The sequence below is a fragment of the Podarcis bocagei genome (assembly GCF_964188305.1).
Source record: "Podarcis bocagei genome assembly, chromosome: 2".
NCBI lineage: Eukaryota > Metazoa > Chordata > Lepidosauria > Squamata > Lacertidae > Podarcis > Podarcis bocagei.
Window position 1 is genome coordinate 26,597,938 of NC_138126.1, and position 17,648 is coordinate 26,615,585.

General features: G+C 43.7%; 1 protein-coding gene across 3 annotated transcripts in view; it reads right to left on the reverse strand.

Moving 5' to 3' along the window:
• The window catches only part of ACOX2 (acyl-CoA oxidase 2), a 36,649-nt gene that overhangs the window by 12,019 nt on the left and 6,982 nt on the right, over positions 1-17,648 (reverse strand). For all 3 annotated transcript variants that reach the window (XM_081184135.1, XM_081184134.1, XM_081184133.1), the window contains 7 exons: positions 17,287-17,394; positions 15,686-15,805; positions 14,421-14,536; positions 13,781-13,953; positions 12,258-12,420; positions 10,495-10,685; positions 4,229-4,390 (listed from right to left, as the gene is read on the reverse strand). In XM_081184135.1, coding sequence (XP_081040261.1) covers positions 4,229-4,390; positions 10,495-10,685; positions 12,258-12,420; positions 13,781-13,953; positions 14,421-14,536; positions 15,686-15,805; positions 17,287-17,394 — 1,033 coding nt within the window. The remainder of the gene's footprint in view (positions 1-4,228; positions 4,391-10,494; positions 10,686-12,257; positions 12,421-13,780; positions 13,954-14,420; positions 14,537-15,685; positions 15,806-17,286; positions 17,395-17,648) is intronic.

Sequence of the window (17,648 nt, forward strand, 5' to 3'; positions counted from 1 at the left end):
TCTTTGGTTCATTTGTTTAATTTTCCATTCCACTTCTTGGTTGATCAGTTTCATATATTGTGACTGGTGAAATTTAATTTCTCTTAAAGTCTCTTTTGATTTTGGATTTAGTCTTAATTTTTTCTCTCCGGCTGTTATCTTCTCTAATATCTTATCCTTTTTCCCATTCCAAAGTTTTTTCTTGATCGTATTTTGTTGTATCAGAAACCCTCTCATAACAGCTTTACTTGCGTCCCAGATTATTCTTTTTTCCACCGAGGTGTTGAGGTTAATTTCAAAGTAGTCCTTTAAAGTTTTTTGGGCCTTCTTTACAATCTCTTGATCTCTTAGCAGGTTGTCATTCATTTTCCATCTGAAGGAATCGGCAGTAGTAAATCTCATTTCTATTTTCATAGCGTTATGGTCGGAGCATGTCTTTGGGCAGATTTCTACTCTTGTGGTCTTAGGTGCCAGACCTCTAGTTGTCCAGATTTGGTCGATTCTTGTCCATGACAGATGGGCCTCAGAAAAGAAAGTTCCTTCTTTACCTAGGGGGTTTCTCGTCCTCCATAGATCAATCAAATCCATATTGTCAGTTAGTTCGAAAAAAGTCTTTGGTAGTCTTCCATCTTTGGTCAGGTTCTGGTTCTGTGACTTGTCCATATAGGTAGAGACCACCCCATTCATGTCTCCCATCATAATGATGTTAGAATAGTCCAGATAATCCAGTAATGTCTCATGAAGCTTCTTGTAGAATTCCGATTTCCCCTCATTTGGTGCGTAAATTCCTAATATCAAAACTTTTTCTCCTTGGATTTGTATTTCAATTGCCAGGATTCTTCCTTGTTCATCTTTAAACAAAAATTTTGGTGATAAATTCTCTTTTGCATAGATCACCACTCCTCTCTTTTTAACTCTGTCTGATGAGATAAATTCTTGGCCTAGTCTTTTGTTTATTAACACTTTCCTGTGAAGCCTGGTCACGTGGGTTTCTTGGAGACAGATTATATCCAAATGTTCCTTCTTCAAAATATGAAAAATCCTTTTGCGTTTCTCCGGGGAATTCGCGCCATTAATGTTCCAACTATACAGCTGTAGAGACATCCTGTATTGATCTGTTGTTGCTCTTTATGGGGTGTCTTCTTTCTTGTCTAAATCCGAGGGTGCTGGCACTTTCCCAGACTCAGGTGGAGGCCAAGGACCTGCTATTCCCTTCTGCAGGTCTTCTCCGTGGTCGTGCAGAAACTTCTGGCTGTCCTCTTTCGTTTTGATTTTAATCTTCTTTCCTGTGTAGTTGAATGATAGGCCTTGTGGAAACTCCCACCTGTAGGGTATTCCGTTGCTTCTCAAAAGCCCAGCTAGGTCAGTGTAGTTTGATCTGAGATCCAGTAGTTGTTTAGGAATATCCTTGTAAATTTGAGCTCTTCTGTCCTGGATCTCAAGTGCTTTATTAAAATGTAGGTCAAGTAGTTTGTCTCTCTCTTGCTTGGTCCTTAAAATGATCAAACAGTCTCTAGGCCTGTCCTTCCTGGCAACCCTTCCCAGTCTGAATGCAGTTGTTATTTTAAAGTCTGTATCTTCTTCTATACCCCAGAATTTAGAAAATTCTGCTGTCAAAAAGCCAGTCAAGTCCTCTTTCTCAATCTCTGGGATAGAGCGTAATCTCAAATTATTTTCCCTGTTTCTCAGTTCCACCATAGACAGGTAGGCCTGCTGGTCGCTGACGTGTTTGTAAAGCGGCCTTACTTCTCCTTTCAATTCATCCGCTTTCTGAATTGCTTGGCCTGCTTTTTCATTCGCAGCCTCGGCCAATTTCCGATTTTCAGATGTAGCGTCCTTTAAACTCCCAATATCTTGTGAGTGCTTAGCCACCTGTTCAGAAAGTTTAGTAATTGAGGATGTAGCTAGGTCAATTTTAGCAGTTTGGTCGTCAACCTTTTTGTTCAAAATTGCAAATTGTTGTAGCATTTCCTCTAAAAGAGATCCAGATCCCCCTGCTGCCATATCCTCAGTTGTTGGCTGTTCGGCTTCCTTAGATGGAGCTGTTGCTGAGGATACAGCTCCCTGTAAAACAGCAGGGACTGAAGATCTGCGAGCCTGGGAAATCAGAGTTGTTTGTACTAATTGGCCTTTTCCTGCTTTCGACGCAGCTCTTGTCTTCGGTGGACCACTCATCCCACACCTGCCTTTGGATTCAAGGTCAAACTGTCAAATGTTCCATGAGAAAGACAGGCCTCAAAGTAGATAACCAAGCCACAGAGAGTCAAAACAAAGTTGGTTCTCAGGAATTTGTAAATCCCAAACTCCACTAGAGGGAGTGTTGTTACAGTTCAGGAAAGAAGGAAGAAGGTTCAGTCGCCATTAAAGTTCCTGCAGTTAAGTAAATTAACAATAGTCCTCAAAGAAAACTTTTTTTCCACTGGCAAAGCCCTTTCAATATTGTCCCAATAGTTTATCTGAAGATGCAAGATACAGTTATTTAATTGTATCCACCAATGATGCCTCTATGTATCCGTTTCAACTTTGTATTTGTATCCACAAAGAAGCTTTTTACCCCCTGCAAGCCCGGGACTGGGGTTTTTAAAGTTTTAAAAGTCCAGTAAGGGAGAGGATCCTCAAGTAAAATCAACACAGTAACAGATAGAAAAATAAAAGCTTGCCTTTCCCTTCAGTTACCAACTCCGCCAGACGCATGAAGCTTCCCGTCTTTAAATCCCTTTTCACTGCTTCCAGCTTGTCAGTTCCTTTGCCTTTGATCTCTAAGCACTACCGGGAGACGGACTTCCTTTTTCTCGTCTCCTGCTTTCAGCCAAATTTTTACTTTGTAGTCCCGAAATTAATACTCTTCCTACTCACGAGTAGATGATTTAGAATCCAATTCTTAAGGAAGAAAGGTCGGCGCTCATCAGCAACAGCCGCGCGGCTTCACTCCCGCAGAAAGAGCGATGAATCCACAGCACCGCTTCCCCTCCGCGCTTCCGGACCCCCTTACGGGGACCCTTCTTCGTTTTGGGGGTCGCTCTAGGTGCCCGCCGGATCCCACGGCCACGAGCTCGTTCTGCTCGTGGTTTATCTTAATGGGTCGTCGCTTTGCCGCAGCGAACGACCCTTTTCTGCGGAGCCCCTCTTCGCAGCGCAAAGAGGACCGCCATTACTTATTTCGCGCCGCCTCCGGAAGCCTCTTCACCAGTTTTGAATGGTCCATGATGTAAAACACAAAAACAACTCCATGCAAATTAAAACAGCTCTTAGAAAAAAATGTTGGAGCTTTCCCCCCAAAAAAGTCATGTGGCCTAAAGTGATGGCAATCCCTACTACTACCACCAAAGAACTCTACCACCTTGTTTTGATGAATGTATAGCTTGGGCAATATGCACATGTACCAGCCTCTCTCCACAGTAGCTCTTACCCTGCTTCTAGATTTTTTGCTCTATAAGACGCACTTTTTCCCCTCCTAAAAAGTAAGGGGAAATGTGTGTGCGTCTTATGGAGCGAATGCAGGCTGCGCAGCTATCGCTGAAGCCAGAACAGCAAGAGGGATTGCTGCACAGGGATTCAGAATATTTTTTTTCTTGTTTTCCTCCTCCAAAAACGAGGTGCGTCTTATGGTCTGGTGCGTCTTATAGAGCGAAAAATACAGTACAAATAAGTCCCCTGTTATATGATGAATTTATCCTGCGTTCAGAACATTTGCATCTTGCTCTTAAATTGCATTTTATTGCATTACCCGTTTGCACCCCATAGATTTGAAATTGTAACAAGATAAAATACAACATAAGAAGCAAAAGAAGCAATAAAAATACAATTAAAAAAAGAATATGTTTTTAATGCAGCCATGACCCAAACTGCCTGAAAGAAACTCGCAATTCACTGGTGGGGCACAGACTACAGTTCGAGAATCCCAGATATAAAACATTTTAAACAGCATTCTAAAAACAGTTAACACATTCAACTAGTAATTTCAGGGTCGCGGGGAACAGTATCTTTCAGCCTTCAAATAGGGCTTATGTAATCAGCCCTTCATCAAGGGAGTTTCGGGGAGCAATTGTAATATCACAAAACAACCCCATGAGGTAGGTTAGACTGATACAACTTGGCCCACAGCCTTCCCTGATCACGATTACACCTTATTTGATCTCCTGTTGTTTATCATCCTGTGCCTTTAAGATGGGACATGCAAGAACCCCCCCCCCCAAAAAAAAAAAACCACCCTAGCAAAACTGTTGGGTTCCAGCATCTCTGTACCAACCTGAATGCTCTGTGCCTGTAAGCTTCAGTGTAAACGTCAGGATTGAGGAAGTCTCTCTTTTCCTGGGCTTGGCATTTCCCAAAGCTTTCAGAAGTCAGGTAAGCAACTGATGAAGGAAGAGGCTGGCCGCTTTGTGCCATCCCAAGGCACTTGATCAGAAACCTAATGACAAAGAAAATGAAAACTGAGTGACCTCCTCATCCCAGAGGCATTTGCTGAACTACACAACTTGTTTCCAAACACTTATTTTTCAGCGGTTAAAAAGCAAGGCCACAGATAAGGCAACGTTCCTGTACGACTCATGATACAAATAACTGGAAAACAGGATAGTTAATAGGCAGGCCGGGGGGAGAAAGATATTTAAGAACATAAAGGTAAAGGTAAAGGGACCCCTGACCATTAGGTCCAGCTCTGGGGTTGCGGCGCTCATCTCGCTTTATTGGCCGAGGGAGCTGGCGTACAGCTTCCGGGTCACGTGGCCAGCATGACTAAGCCGCTTCTGGCGAACCAGAGCAGAGCACGGAAACACCATTTACCTTCCCGCCGGAGTGGTACCTATTTATCTACTTGCACGTTGGCGTGCTTTTGAACCACTAGGTTGGCAGGAGCAGGGACCGAGCAACAGGAGCTCACCCCATTGCGGGGATTCGAACCGTCGACCTTCTGATCAGCAAGTCCTAGGCTCTGTGGTTTAACCCAGTGCCACCCGCATCCCATTTAAGAACATGCATCATGGCTGTATCTCAGGATATTGACTCTGCTGCAGAATCCTCAGCAACTCTATCTTGCATTCTTAAGTGTGCTGGGTTTGCAACCCTACTTGTTGGCAGAGAAAACACAAAAAAATATATTTGTCAGGATCACTATTCCAGAGTCTTCTACAAAGGCCCACCCCCAGGAGGCCATTAGATTAGTCACTCAAAGACTCCACTGAGTACAGACTTCCCACAAAATACCTGCTGCCACCAGCAGGCTTCTCCCTTTATATTCTTACCCAAATACATCTGCACAAGCCACGTGGGATGAGACGTATGGACCTTAGAATCCACCCAGACCAGAACACAGTTTAAATGCTAAGCAGACAATTGATTAAGGAACACAACATCCAGAATAAGCAGTTATTGCATACAGAAGATTCAATGGTATTTCAAAAACAGCTATCCTCTTTTACAGTTGCTTGCTTTCTGTCTGACTGTCTCTTTCATCTCATTCTCCATTTCTTTCTGTCTCTTGCAGTCAGTCAACTGTCATTTTCCAATCAACGCTCAATTTGCTTAAGTGATTTCTAATCCCACTTTTCATTAAAAATAATGCTAGAGTGGTGTTATCTGCCTATCACTCACTCGTAGCTCCACCCAACATTTGACTCCATTCCTCCACTGTCAATCATTCTTCCACTCATTCTTCTGCCAGTCAGAGTCTGCAGAAGATAGAAGAGTTACACCTGCACACTTGAGCACTGCATATCCTGATTTTCGGCCCATAACATCTCACACACCACTATCTTTCCTTAATCCTTATCTTAGTCCCCAGGCACAACAGCAACAACCAAATTACGTAATCCTTCCATTTTCTGAAATTAAGAAATCCTGTTTCTTGAGTCTGCGAGAGGTTTTAGTTCTGGCCAAAATGACAACTTTCTCTTCCCTCACAGAAAGTTGGCTGCAAAATACGCTTCAACAGCATTGACCGCTGAGCAATTGGAATGTGCCCTGAATTGGAATGCACAGTTCTCTACATGAGAACTGTAAACACCTAAAAAAAGGATGCAATCCGTGTCAGTTTTTCCCAGTTGCTGAGTTTGGAGCTCGTCATTTCAGAATTTTGGAGTGTCAAGCACTCCCTTAAATAAATCCGCATGAAGTTGCTTCATGCACAACAACTTTGGCTGCCTAGTTTCAAGTAGGTTTTTTTAGGTATTTCAGTTCTCATGTAGAGAACTGTACTTTCCAAATTTCAGAAAATGGACCAGTGACATATGAAATGTCTGTGCTCTGTGGTAGAGTTTAAAGGTACAGTGCAAAGTAACAATACAAATACAAGGAGATTGGGATGGATGCGGGTGGCGCTGTGGGTTAAACCACAGAGCCTAGGACTTTCCAATCAGAAGGTTAGGGGTTTGAATCCCCGCGACGGGGTGAGCTCCTGTTGCTCTGTCCCTGCTCCTGCCAACCTAGCAGATCAAAAGCACGTCAAAGTGCAAGTAGATAAATAGGTACTGCTCCGGTGGGAAGGTAAACAGCGTTTCCGTGCGCTGCTCTGGTTCGCCAGAAGCGGCTTAGTCATGCTTTTTTTTTTAATAAAATTTTTATTGGGTTTTCAAAATTTACACAAACACAAACAATACACCACACAAACATACAAACACAAAGACAAACACATATAATTTCAAATCCCTAATTTCTTAACCACTTCCCCTGACTTCCCCACACCTCCCCCTCCTGCATCCCAACTCCAATAGTTTGTTCAGCAAGTTCTTATCTCCCACCTTTACCTTATTAATATTTTACTTAATTCTTCTTAGTTAACCAAATTTAACTTATAAACCTCAATTAAACCAAAATACACATCCTTTACATACTTTTCTAAGGGCGACCCCATTTCCCTTCCACAAATTTCCCAATTTTTGTATTATTTACAAAACAAAAAAACAGAAAACAACATATAATTTTACACCCTTTGGATTCCGAAACTCTCGCCCCCCCCCCTTTCCCGGTTTCGATCCTCAAGAATTATACATCAATCTGTCAACTCTCAGCCCGGATCCCTCACGTCCGAGGCCCTTAAGTCTCTTTCAGTCCCTCTCTGCCGGTTTTGTTGGTAGTCTTTTATAATAAACATTGAATCTCGGAGAAGCTCTGTCCCAATGGGGTCTACATTTCTTCCAACCAGACCTCCATATTCAAAAGTGGAGCCCGAATCATGTTTCTTATTCCTTTTAAGTCCAAATGTCCCAAAAGCTCCAACTTTCACCTTGGTCGAATTTATAATCCATAGGTCTTCCGATCTCCCCGTGAGGAGATTCCTCCAATCTTCATTCTCAAGTTCCAACCAAATTTTCATCATCCAGTTCTTGTTTTTTTTGTAATCCATTTTTACAGGCCTCTGATTGTCCTTTTTCACCTGCAACATTTCAGCTCCTCCTTCCCACTCCTCTGAGTCTGCACATATCTCTTTTTGTTCAACTGCAGAATTTTCTTGGGTCAAGTCCTTGGCGCCGTCAACAAGATTATTTACTTTCAATTTCAAAGTCAAAACATCTGTAGCCAGAGCTACACTCTGATCTTGTAATTTTCCCACGAGAAAGAACATTCTTTCCAGCTCAGCCTGTAGTTTTCCATCTGCAGCCATTGTAATGTCACAGAACCCCCTCTAGAGGGGTTCTGGTTACTTAATATTCTTTCTCCAACAATCTAGTTACTTTGTTCTTATTTTTCCTTTATTTTCAATGGCTTCAAGCCAAATGTATCAAAAATAACCAGCAGAAATAACAGAAGGCGAATTCTTGTAACTTTGACAGCTCGTTTGACAGCTGTCAAACTCTATAAACCTCCTCAGCAGGCTCTCTCCCGGATCACTCCCGGATCCCGGGGGGTTGCGCCTCAGCTCCTTAAAATCAGTTCTTATCCTCCAGCAGAATACTTATAGTGCCAAATCGTGGAATTAATAACTTTTATCTCGCAAAGAGAGAAGTGGTCTCTCGACCTTAGTTATCCAATTCTTGCTTTGAATTGTCTACAAAACGGGGGGCGGACTTCCTTTTAACGCATCCCCCGGTCGTGCCGAATTTAAAAGAAGAATTTTATTTTATTTTTTTATAATCATATTTATTAAAATTTCCAATAATAACAGAATAGAAAAAATAGAAAAGATAAAGAAAAGAAAGAAAAAGAAAGACCAATTTTAAACCCTTATTTTCATAACCTTCTTTCTGGGACTCCCTCCTTCCCCTCCCGACTGTATTCCCCTTTCCCTACGTTGGTTCCACAAGTTCTCATTCCTAATTTAAACCTAATATGTTGTACCTATTAGCCAATTTAAATTACAATCCTAACATCACTCCTCATCTTTAACAAAATAAAGCAAAGATTTTCCCCCCAAGATCTGCCCCGTTTCCTTCCACGAATTCCCCCTTTTTTTCCAAAACATGTTAAATCAAAATACCAAAGTTATATAGAAAGATAAAAGATAGAAGATAGAAGAAGATTCCAAAAGTTGGTTACATAGCCTTTGGATTCTAGAATTCCCCCTCCCTTCCCCGGTTTGGATTCCCCATGTCCATCAGTCTGTATGTTGTCGGCCTGGAGGTCTCAAGTCCACAGCCAAATTTTCCTCAATCCATCTTGCCGGTTTTCTTTGAATTTGCTTGTTTTGATAATGTTTAACTTCAAAAATCCAGTCTAATAGAGGCCTTTAATTTCCCTTGGTCATTGTTGCTCCTCCCATTGTTCTTTCCGTGGCGTAGTTGGTCCTTTGCTCTTTTGTTTCTTACTTTCTCAGGTTTCTGTCTTGTTCAGCTGCAGAACCATTCTTATTCCGAAATCTAGTATCTCTACAGAGGTTTGTTATTCAGGAACAAAAACTTACGTCCAGTTCCTACCTTGCTTCAATAGAAAGATTCTATTGTGTTGTCACCTCTGTAGACAAAACAATATTTCAGTTTTGCTACTTTCCCAGGAGCTAAAACCAGTACACATCCCGGAGTAGTTTTCCACATACGCCACTTGTAATGTCCCAAAGCCCCTCTAGGGGGGTTGCAGTAACTTTGTGTCCTCTAATCCAAAAAGTCAAGTTGTTGTTTCTTTTTTCCCCCGACATTTTGTATCCATATTTAGGTCCAATTGTAACAAAATTAACCAGCAAAATACTTGTAACAAAGTCCTCTTTGTATTCTCAAGATTTGACAGCTACTTTGACAGCTGTCAAACTCTCCATCTCTCTCCGCCAGGTTCTCCGAATCGCCCCGGTTCCCGGGGGGGGGGTTTGCCTTTTCCCTCTCGCCGTCGACTTTTCTCCTCCAGCACAATTCTTGTAGTATCCCATCGTGGAATTGATATTTTTGTCAGCAATAAACTTCTGAATCGATCTTGGTTTCTCAGTCCTTGTTTTAGCATGTTTACAATCAGGGAGGGGACTGACTTCCTTTTTAGATCCCCCCCGCTCGTGCCGAATCCGAAAAAAAATCCTTTTTTTCTCCTTTTATACCCGGTTACCCAATTACTCACGGGTTGTTGTTAAATGTCCGAATTTCCAATGGAAGAAGCCAGCGCTCTCCGACGAATGGCATGCGGCTGCGCTCGGCAGGGGAAGCGATAGACTCACAGTACCACGCCGCTCCCTGGCACCCGATCCGTAGCCTTTAAAAAGGCTCCTTCACGAGTCGGGAGGGCGCTAACGGTACCAGCCGAGTCCCCATGTCCACGGGCTCCGTGCCCGTGGTTTTTGAGGGTCCCCGCGTCGCCGGCGCGGTAGGACCCAGCCCCTGCCGAGCAGACTCCCTCCGGAGCTCGGAGGGAGTCCGCCATTCGGCGATGGCGCCAACCCGGAAGTCCTTTAAAAGAAGAATTTTAAGTCCAATTTCCGTACTACTCATGGGTTGTTACTTTTGCAGCCCAAATATTCAAGGAAGAAGTCAGCGCTCTCCGGCCATGGCTCGCGGCTTCACTCCGTAGAAGAAGCGATCCACTCACAGCACCACGCCGCTCTCCGTCACCCGCTCCGGAGCCTTTAAAAAGGCTTCTTCGTGGGTCGGGGAGGGCGCAAATGGTGCCCGCCGAGTCACCAGGTCCACAGGCTTCCGCGCCTGTGGTTTCTGAGGGTCTCCGCGTCGCCGCCGCAGCAGGACCTGTCTTCCACGGAGCCGATTCCCTCCGGAGCTCGGAGGGAATCCGCCATTTGCCGATCACGCTAACCCGGAAGTCAGAAGTGGCTTAGTCATGCTGGCCACATGACCCAGAAGCTGTATGCCGGCTCCATCGGCCAATAAAGCAAGATGAGCGTCGCAACCCCAGAATCGGTCACGAATGGACCTAATGGTCAGGGATCTCTTTACCTTTACCTTACAAAGTAACAGACAAAATACAAATAATCAGATTAAACAATTAAGATCTAATTCAGAGTTCAGACCCACCTGTATAAATGGTTTTAATCATGAAAATAAAACGTGAAACGTATTGTAGAAAAGCTTCTGATATCTAAAGTGGCTTTGGCAAGGGCCTCGGAAGCAAGATGGAAGTTAGATTTGGATAGATTTTCAGTGCAGTTACCTGGCTGTCTGCAGGAGGAGGACAGTGTTTTCCCCCTCATAGGTGCAACCAGCCACCTGCCTGGTGAATAAAGAAGGCAGGCCGCTGAGAAGAGAGTAGCCATGGCCCCCACAGGCCTTCCGACAAATCTCGACTCCGGCCGAGCAGTAGTCTGTAGCGATGACTTTAATTCCTGCAGCAAGAGCATGAAGCTGTGAATTAAGGCAGAAAGAACAGTGTTAAGAGTGGACCACTTCTGCATTTCCCATTCTACAGAACAGCATCTCTGGACCAGTGACGTATGAAATGTCTGTCGGTTTATATCCTTTCCTATTATCCTCCTCCTCAGCTTAAATTCATAGGTCATCTTTTATGGCTGCGGGAGTGTTACCTGTCCTAAATTCTTGGGATAGGTTACAAAACTTATTTGCAATCAGACCAAAGCATAAGCATGACAATGCTCTACAGCGGCTAGAGCAAGTTTCGTTGATTCCTGTGAGAGTCAGTTAAAACCAATTAAGACCTTTTACTGGACACCAGCGAGGCCTTAAAAGTGCTGGGTTTTGTGCAACGTCAGAAACTCTGTTTTGTATTTATGGAATTAGCCACATTATCAATGATACTGAGAATATCCAACATGGCGGCCTCTGGATGTTGGTGGATTCTGGCTTCGCTCAGACCCAGACAGCATGGTCAATGGTCAGGAATGTCCAACGGCATCTGGAGGGCATCAAGGTGACTGTCCCTGAACTAAACCCTGAAACTGCAGATTCAAATTCACTTAACAGATAATTCAATCACGAGGACAGCACTGAGTACATGCTCCCCTGAAACTCTACCATTTCAAGATGGCAAGTGTGTTTGTAATGTGGTGACGCATGTTTGAATGAACCCTGCATGTGAAAAGTACCTCAGGAGCAAAGGTTTCCGTCTAGCTTTCCACGTCTAGCAAGTGTTGTATTTGGAAATGTGGGAGAGGCACTCGGCTTTGCCAACACCCAGAGCTTGAAACAGCACAGTTTGAAGGGAATGTAACACTTGCCTTTCCTGAATATCTAAAATCAGCTGCAACAGCCAGGTTTTTACAAGCAGGTTTGTCAGTTGAGGGGGGAAAATACATCAGTTGAGGAGGGAAAGCCTGCAGCAGCCACACCACTTGTGTCACTTTTAAAATAAACTGTTACTTTTTCTTAGTCTGTTTTATTCTTGTGGATTGTTTTTAGCATTGTTTTACTAATATTCTATAAGGAGGGGGAGAGTTTTTATTGTTGTAAACGGCTTTGGATGGGCTTTGCATGTAAATATTTTTAAAGTACAGTGGTACCTCGGGTTACATACGCTTCAGGTTACATACGCTTCAGGTTACAGACTCCGCTAACCCAGAAATAGTGCTTCAGGTTAAGAACTTTGCTTCAGGATGAGAACAGAAATTGTGCTCCGGCGGTGCGGCAGCAGCAGGAGGCCCCATTAGCTAAAGTGGTGCTTCAGGTTAAGAACAGTTTCAGATTAAGAACGGACCTCCGGAATGAATTAAGTTCTTAACCCGAGGTACCACTGTAAACGTAGATAAATATCACCTCACACATCTGATTGCAAATCAAGCAATGTGGATATATATCTGAAGTAGCCCTCTTCCTGATACTTCTTTTCTTTTTTAAAAAATATTTCAAAATCTTCTGGGTTTCTTCTTCTGATCATTTGTTTGTTTTATTACACACCTTTCAAAGTTTAAAGGTTTCTAAAGGAAGGCTTGAAGGGATATTGCTTATCTTTCTTCACGTTACCTCAGGGAGCAAGTCAAACTTTCCTTCTTTGGTTTCCATGTAGCCCCTGTCAAAGAAGTCCCGCAGATATTTTGCAACAAAGTAAAAGGCATAGGCGGTTGCCAGCTGAGGGAGAAGCTTCTGTTGCTGGGTCTGATAGTCAAGAATCTTTGCCTCCCGGTCACTGAGGGGGGAGAAAATGTTGCAGATTATCCAAAACGAACGGCAAACGAATAGCCTCCAATTACCCGAAGGGGTTTCCATTTTGCATTTCCTCTTTCATTCTGGAAAGCCAGCGCAGGGCGGCCAATTTCTGTCTCACGAACTGACCCAACCACATGCCCCCAAAACATCCACTCACAGGTGGTGACCGGCTTAGCGATGAGATCTTATTCCAATGTTAACAGGACAGCATTTTCCACCTGACTAGCTTAGGGGGCCAGCGGTGGCCATGCGGCAGGTAGAGGGGCTGATTCAAGTAAGTTTTTGCGCTAGTGGAAGCCGCAGAAATGAATCCCATTCCAGGAAACATCCCTTTTCAAAATACATGGAGGTAACTTGAAGTCTGCACATGCACATTCTAACACCTTTAAAATAAAGATAATTTTAAGCAGATTTAAGCAGAGGCTGTTTTCGATAGCCTTAATGTACACACACAGACAGCCCTGGGTTCCCTCTATGTTTGTGTCTTTCCTGACCTGAAATAAATTCTGAGACAGCATGAACACACAGCCAGGTATCTGTGGTCACAGAAGGAGGAAGAACATATTGAGACAGAGACATGTTTGGTAAACAGCGTCCCCTTCCAAAGTAATAATAATAATAATTTATTATTTGTACCCCGCCCACCTGGCTGGGTCTCCCCAGCCACTCTGGACGGCTTCCAACAAAGATTAAAAATACATTAAAATGTCACACATTAAAAACTTCCCGAAACAGGGCTGCCTTCAGGTGTCTTCTAAAAGTTGTATCGTTATTTATCTCCTTGACATCTGAAGGGAGGGTGTTCCACAGGGAGGGTGCCACCACCGAGAAGGCCCTCTGCCTGGTTCCCTGTAACCTCGCTTCTTGCAGTGAGGAAACCTCCAGAAGGCCCTTGGAGCTGGACCTCAGTGTCCAGGCTGAGCGATGGGGGTGGAGACGCTCCTTCAGGTATACCTAAATGGTCAAGGCCATTTAGGGCTTTAAATGTCAGCACCGACACTTTGAATTGTGCTCGGAAACGTACTGGGAGCCAATGTAGGTCTTTCAAGACCCTTGGGGCACCCGGTCCCTCACACTAGTTTCCCAACCCCCCTTTTTCCGGCCCCCACCCCACTCCTGGCTCCAGCAGCTTCACTGCCTCTTCAACATTTGCAAATTCATCTGCTTGCTTAATAGTTTAAGTTGCTGCATCAAGAAAACAAGGGGTGGGAGTGGGGATTAGTGGCCGGAACACCGAGAGTTGGTGTGAAAAGAGGAAAGCAACAATAAAAATAGTCAACAGAGGAGCAGGACATTTAACGTATCCCTGCCTGGAGCCAAGCTCTCAATTCCCGCCATACCCGGGCTTTAGCTCAGACTGCCGGCGCACTGCGGAATATCGGATTGCGATGGTGCATGCCTTCATCAGATTGGGGACAACTTCATTCTGAAGCATGAGGACACGGACCACAATCATAGTAAGGTAGTTAATTTGTGCGGATCCTTTTTTCATATACCGGCCATCTGGCAGGACCTGGAAATTGTGAAATAATAAAAAAAGAGGTGTGTGTTAGCAGAAGCAAAATTTAAGTCCAGTACTCAGAACTCTGAAGCATTTACAGACTCTGCAAATGTCTTTCAGACAGTGGTTTTTCCCCCTTCCTGTCACCGGTTTCTCTGTCACCTCTTTTTTTGCTGCCCATGGCAGCCATTTTGTGCTATTGCCCACAGCACTTTTATCAAAATATGACTACTGGCCCCTCATTTAAAACAAACAAATAAACCCTGAAAAAGCACTGTTTTCAAACATTCCTCGATCACTATGAGGACTAGTCTCTTAAAAAAAATGAAAAAAGAGAATGAAAGTTCATGAAGATTCTTGACATTCTGTCTTCACCACCTGATAGATTCCATATGAAATTCCACACATGAGAGAATAACTAGAGGCCTTTGCTATGGTGCAACTGATGAAACCTGTTTCATATCCACAGCTAAGTTTACCTGAGAGAACTTGGCCAGCATGTTTTCCCTCGGAATCCGAACATTCTTCAGCAAGAGAAAGCCATTGTCAACATTTTCAAAGCTCATTTTGGGACCAATATCCCCTGCAGTTACTCCTACGGAGCGAAACAAGCAAGGATTCAGACAGACAGACAGGTTTAAAAAATTGTGCAAATTTTCCACAAGTTTCTTTTGGAAATCAGGATACATAACCCAGCATTCTGCACAGTGATGTGGTTAGGGAACAATAGACTCTGGACTTAATGGTCTAATGCCCACCAATGAAAGCAGACGTTTCTTCTGCCCAACAGAAAGCACTGAAAAATTTATGAACTCTTTTTTATTAATCCCCCCAAATTAGACAGCAGTATGTACTACTTCACTTACAGTGCAAGTCTATGTATGTCTACTCAGCAGAATACCCCATTGAGACAAATGGGACTTTACTCCCAAGTAAGCATGTGCAGTGGTACCTTGGGTTAAGAAATTAATTCGTTCCGGAGGTCCGTTCTTAACTTGAAACTGTTCTTAACCTGAAGCACCACTTTAGCTAATGGGGCCTCCTGCTGCCGCCGTGCCGCCGGAGCACGATTTCTGTTCTCAACCTGAAGCAAAGTTCTTAACCCGAGGTACTATTGCTGGGTTAGCAGAGTCTGTAACCTGAAGCGTATGTAACCTGGAGCGTATGTAACCTGAGGTACCACTGTATAGGACTACAGACATTACCTTCAAATGGTGGTAAGCCGGACACCCTTTGCACCCCCTCATTTTTTGCACCTGTCAATAATGTTTTAATACTTTAATAGATTGGCTAATGTATTTCTGTATGTAATGGTGTCTGATGAACTCTGCTATTATTCTCTCCATTTATTTATTTATTTTTCACTATTATTATTATTATTATGGCACAGCCCCAAAAGTGATGAATATATCTGACCCACATGACAACATGAAAGCATTTTCCTGAGCTTAAAAATAATGTTGGAAACCAGATTTATTTTTGCATTTAGAGGGCCCTTTGATCATTCTGATGAGAGGGGCCCAAGACTGCGATTGCAGGGGGTTGAACTAGATTGAGCCTTAGGATCCCTTTCAACTCTCCAATTCTATGTTTCTATGTCTGCCTCCCAAGCCTGCCCTGATGGCACCACTGATCTCAAGGCACTCCTGTTTCTGATGGTCAAAGCCCAGCATTGGCAGGCTTGAAAGAGATAAAAAAAACACCACCCAGCAGAATCGTCTCGGGACTCTCTGGAGTAAGTCACCTGGTTCCAGAGAATGATCTCGGAGGCTGCGGATCTGCACCATGAAGGGATGCATGCCATACGACTTCCCTTTCAGGTAAAGCTGAGCAAAGACCACAGCGTGAGTCGCCGTTCGTCCCACTGTAAGGGTGAATGGAGGGCGAGAAAAATAAGTCATCAATTCCTCGAAAAGTTAAGCGGCGTTTTCAGAACATAAGAACAGCCCTGTTCAAAGTGTTGGTGCTGACCTTTAAAGCCCTAAACAACCTTGGCCCTGTATACCTGAAGGAGCGTTTCCACCCCCCATCATTCAGCCTGGACATGGAGGTCCAGCGCTGAGGGCCTTTTGGCAGTTCCCTCACTGTGAGAAGTGAGGTTACAGGGAACCAGGCAGAGGGCCTTCTCGGTGGTGGCACCTGCCCTGTGGAACACACTCCCATCAGATGTCAAGGAGATAAACAACTATCTGACTTTTAGAAGACACCTTAAGGCAGCCCTGTTTTTGGAAAGTTTTTAATGTTTGATGTTTTATTATGCTTTTAATGTTCTGCTGGAAACCGTCCAGAGTAGCTGGGGAGGCCCAGCCGGATGGGCGGGGTATAAGTAATATTATTATTGCATAAGGCCAAAGGCCTGTGAGTGCAAGAGCAATACTCCTCACCTGCCATTCCCAGCTACAGTGACATGAGAACATAGCCTATGTAGCCAGGAACCACTGACAGTCTTATTCTCCATGAATTTCTCCAAACCTCTCTTAAAGAGAAAACTTTTCTCTTATCTGCTTTCTCCACATTATACATAATGTTACGCACAGCTAGGCCACCCCCTGCTTCTTGATTTCTTCCTAAACTAAAAATGTTGCAACCTTTCCTCACAGGAAAACCTGCTCCCATCCCCCCAATCATTTTGGTTGCCCTTTCGCAAACCCTTTCCAGCTACACAATCTCCTTTTTGTTGTTGTTGTTAAATCATTTTTATTATTTTCCAATAAAAAACATCCAATTAACATATCAAATCATAATCCAATTAAACTAAAAAAACTTTAAAAAAATTAAATTAAACTAAATTAAAATAAAAGACCAAATTATCATCCAAATTATAATTATTAATTTTTCGGGACTTCCCAGTCTGGACCTTGAAGCATATCTCCAAATCTCCAAGTCCTGCCTCTCCTCATTGTTTCCATATTTTTCACATCTCGATTTTAACGCTCACAATCTCCTTTTTCAGGTAGGGTGTCTGGAATCGTACACAGTATTCCAAGTGCGGTTGCACCATAGATCTGTATAATGGTACTATGATACCTTTATATTCCAGCATTGACCATATTCAAAGCTGCAATTAGAGATGCAGATTGGGAAGACAAGTAACCAGGGGTTTGGGAAGGGACTCTGGGTTCATCTGTCCTGGCGCTTACCCCAGGAAAACCAGTGTTTTCCTGCTGAAATGCAGCAAATGGAAAGCAGGTTTTACTCTGTACGTTTTACCAAGTGGATTCATTCACAGTGTTCCACTTACACTTTTAAAACACACAGCTATAATACACCCTTTAAAGATTTCGGAAACAACGAAAGCACAGAACGAACGAAAAGGCCCCACCCCTGAGTGTGTTTGCTACCTACAATCTCCCGGCCACCACTTCATGGCAGATATGCTTGGCGTGTTGAGAACAAACTCCTGGGTCGCAGCATCAAAGGTGGCTGTTGTCTCCAATCCCCGAAGGTAAGTTCCTTTAATAACAAAGAACACGGTTTCTCAGAGCATCGCAAGACCACTAGCAGATTCCACATTCACTAGTCAGGCCCACAAATCCCAGCTGTGCTGTTCTCAAGACTGGGTGCAACTTCTCCTTTTTTGTAAGCGAGCTCCACCCTCACAGGCAACTCAGTTTTTTAATTTGGGGCTTCCTTGACTCATGGTCAGTGCAGCCGGTGGTATTTTTCTAGAAAAACAGGTGCCAGAAATCACCATGAACGCCTTCCTT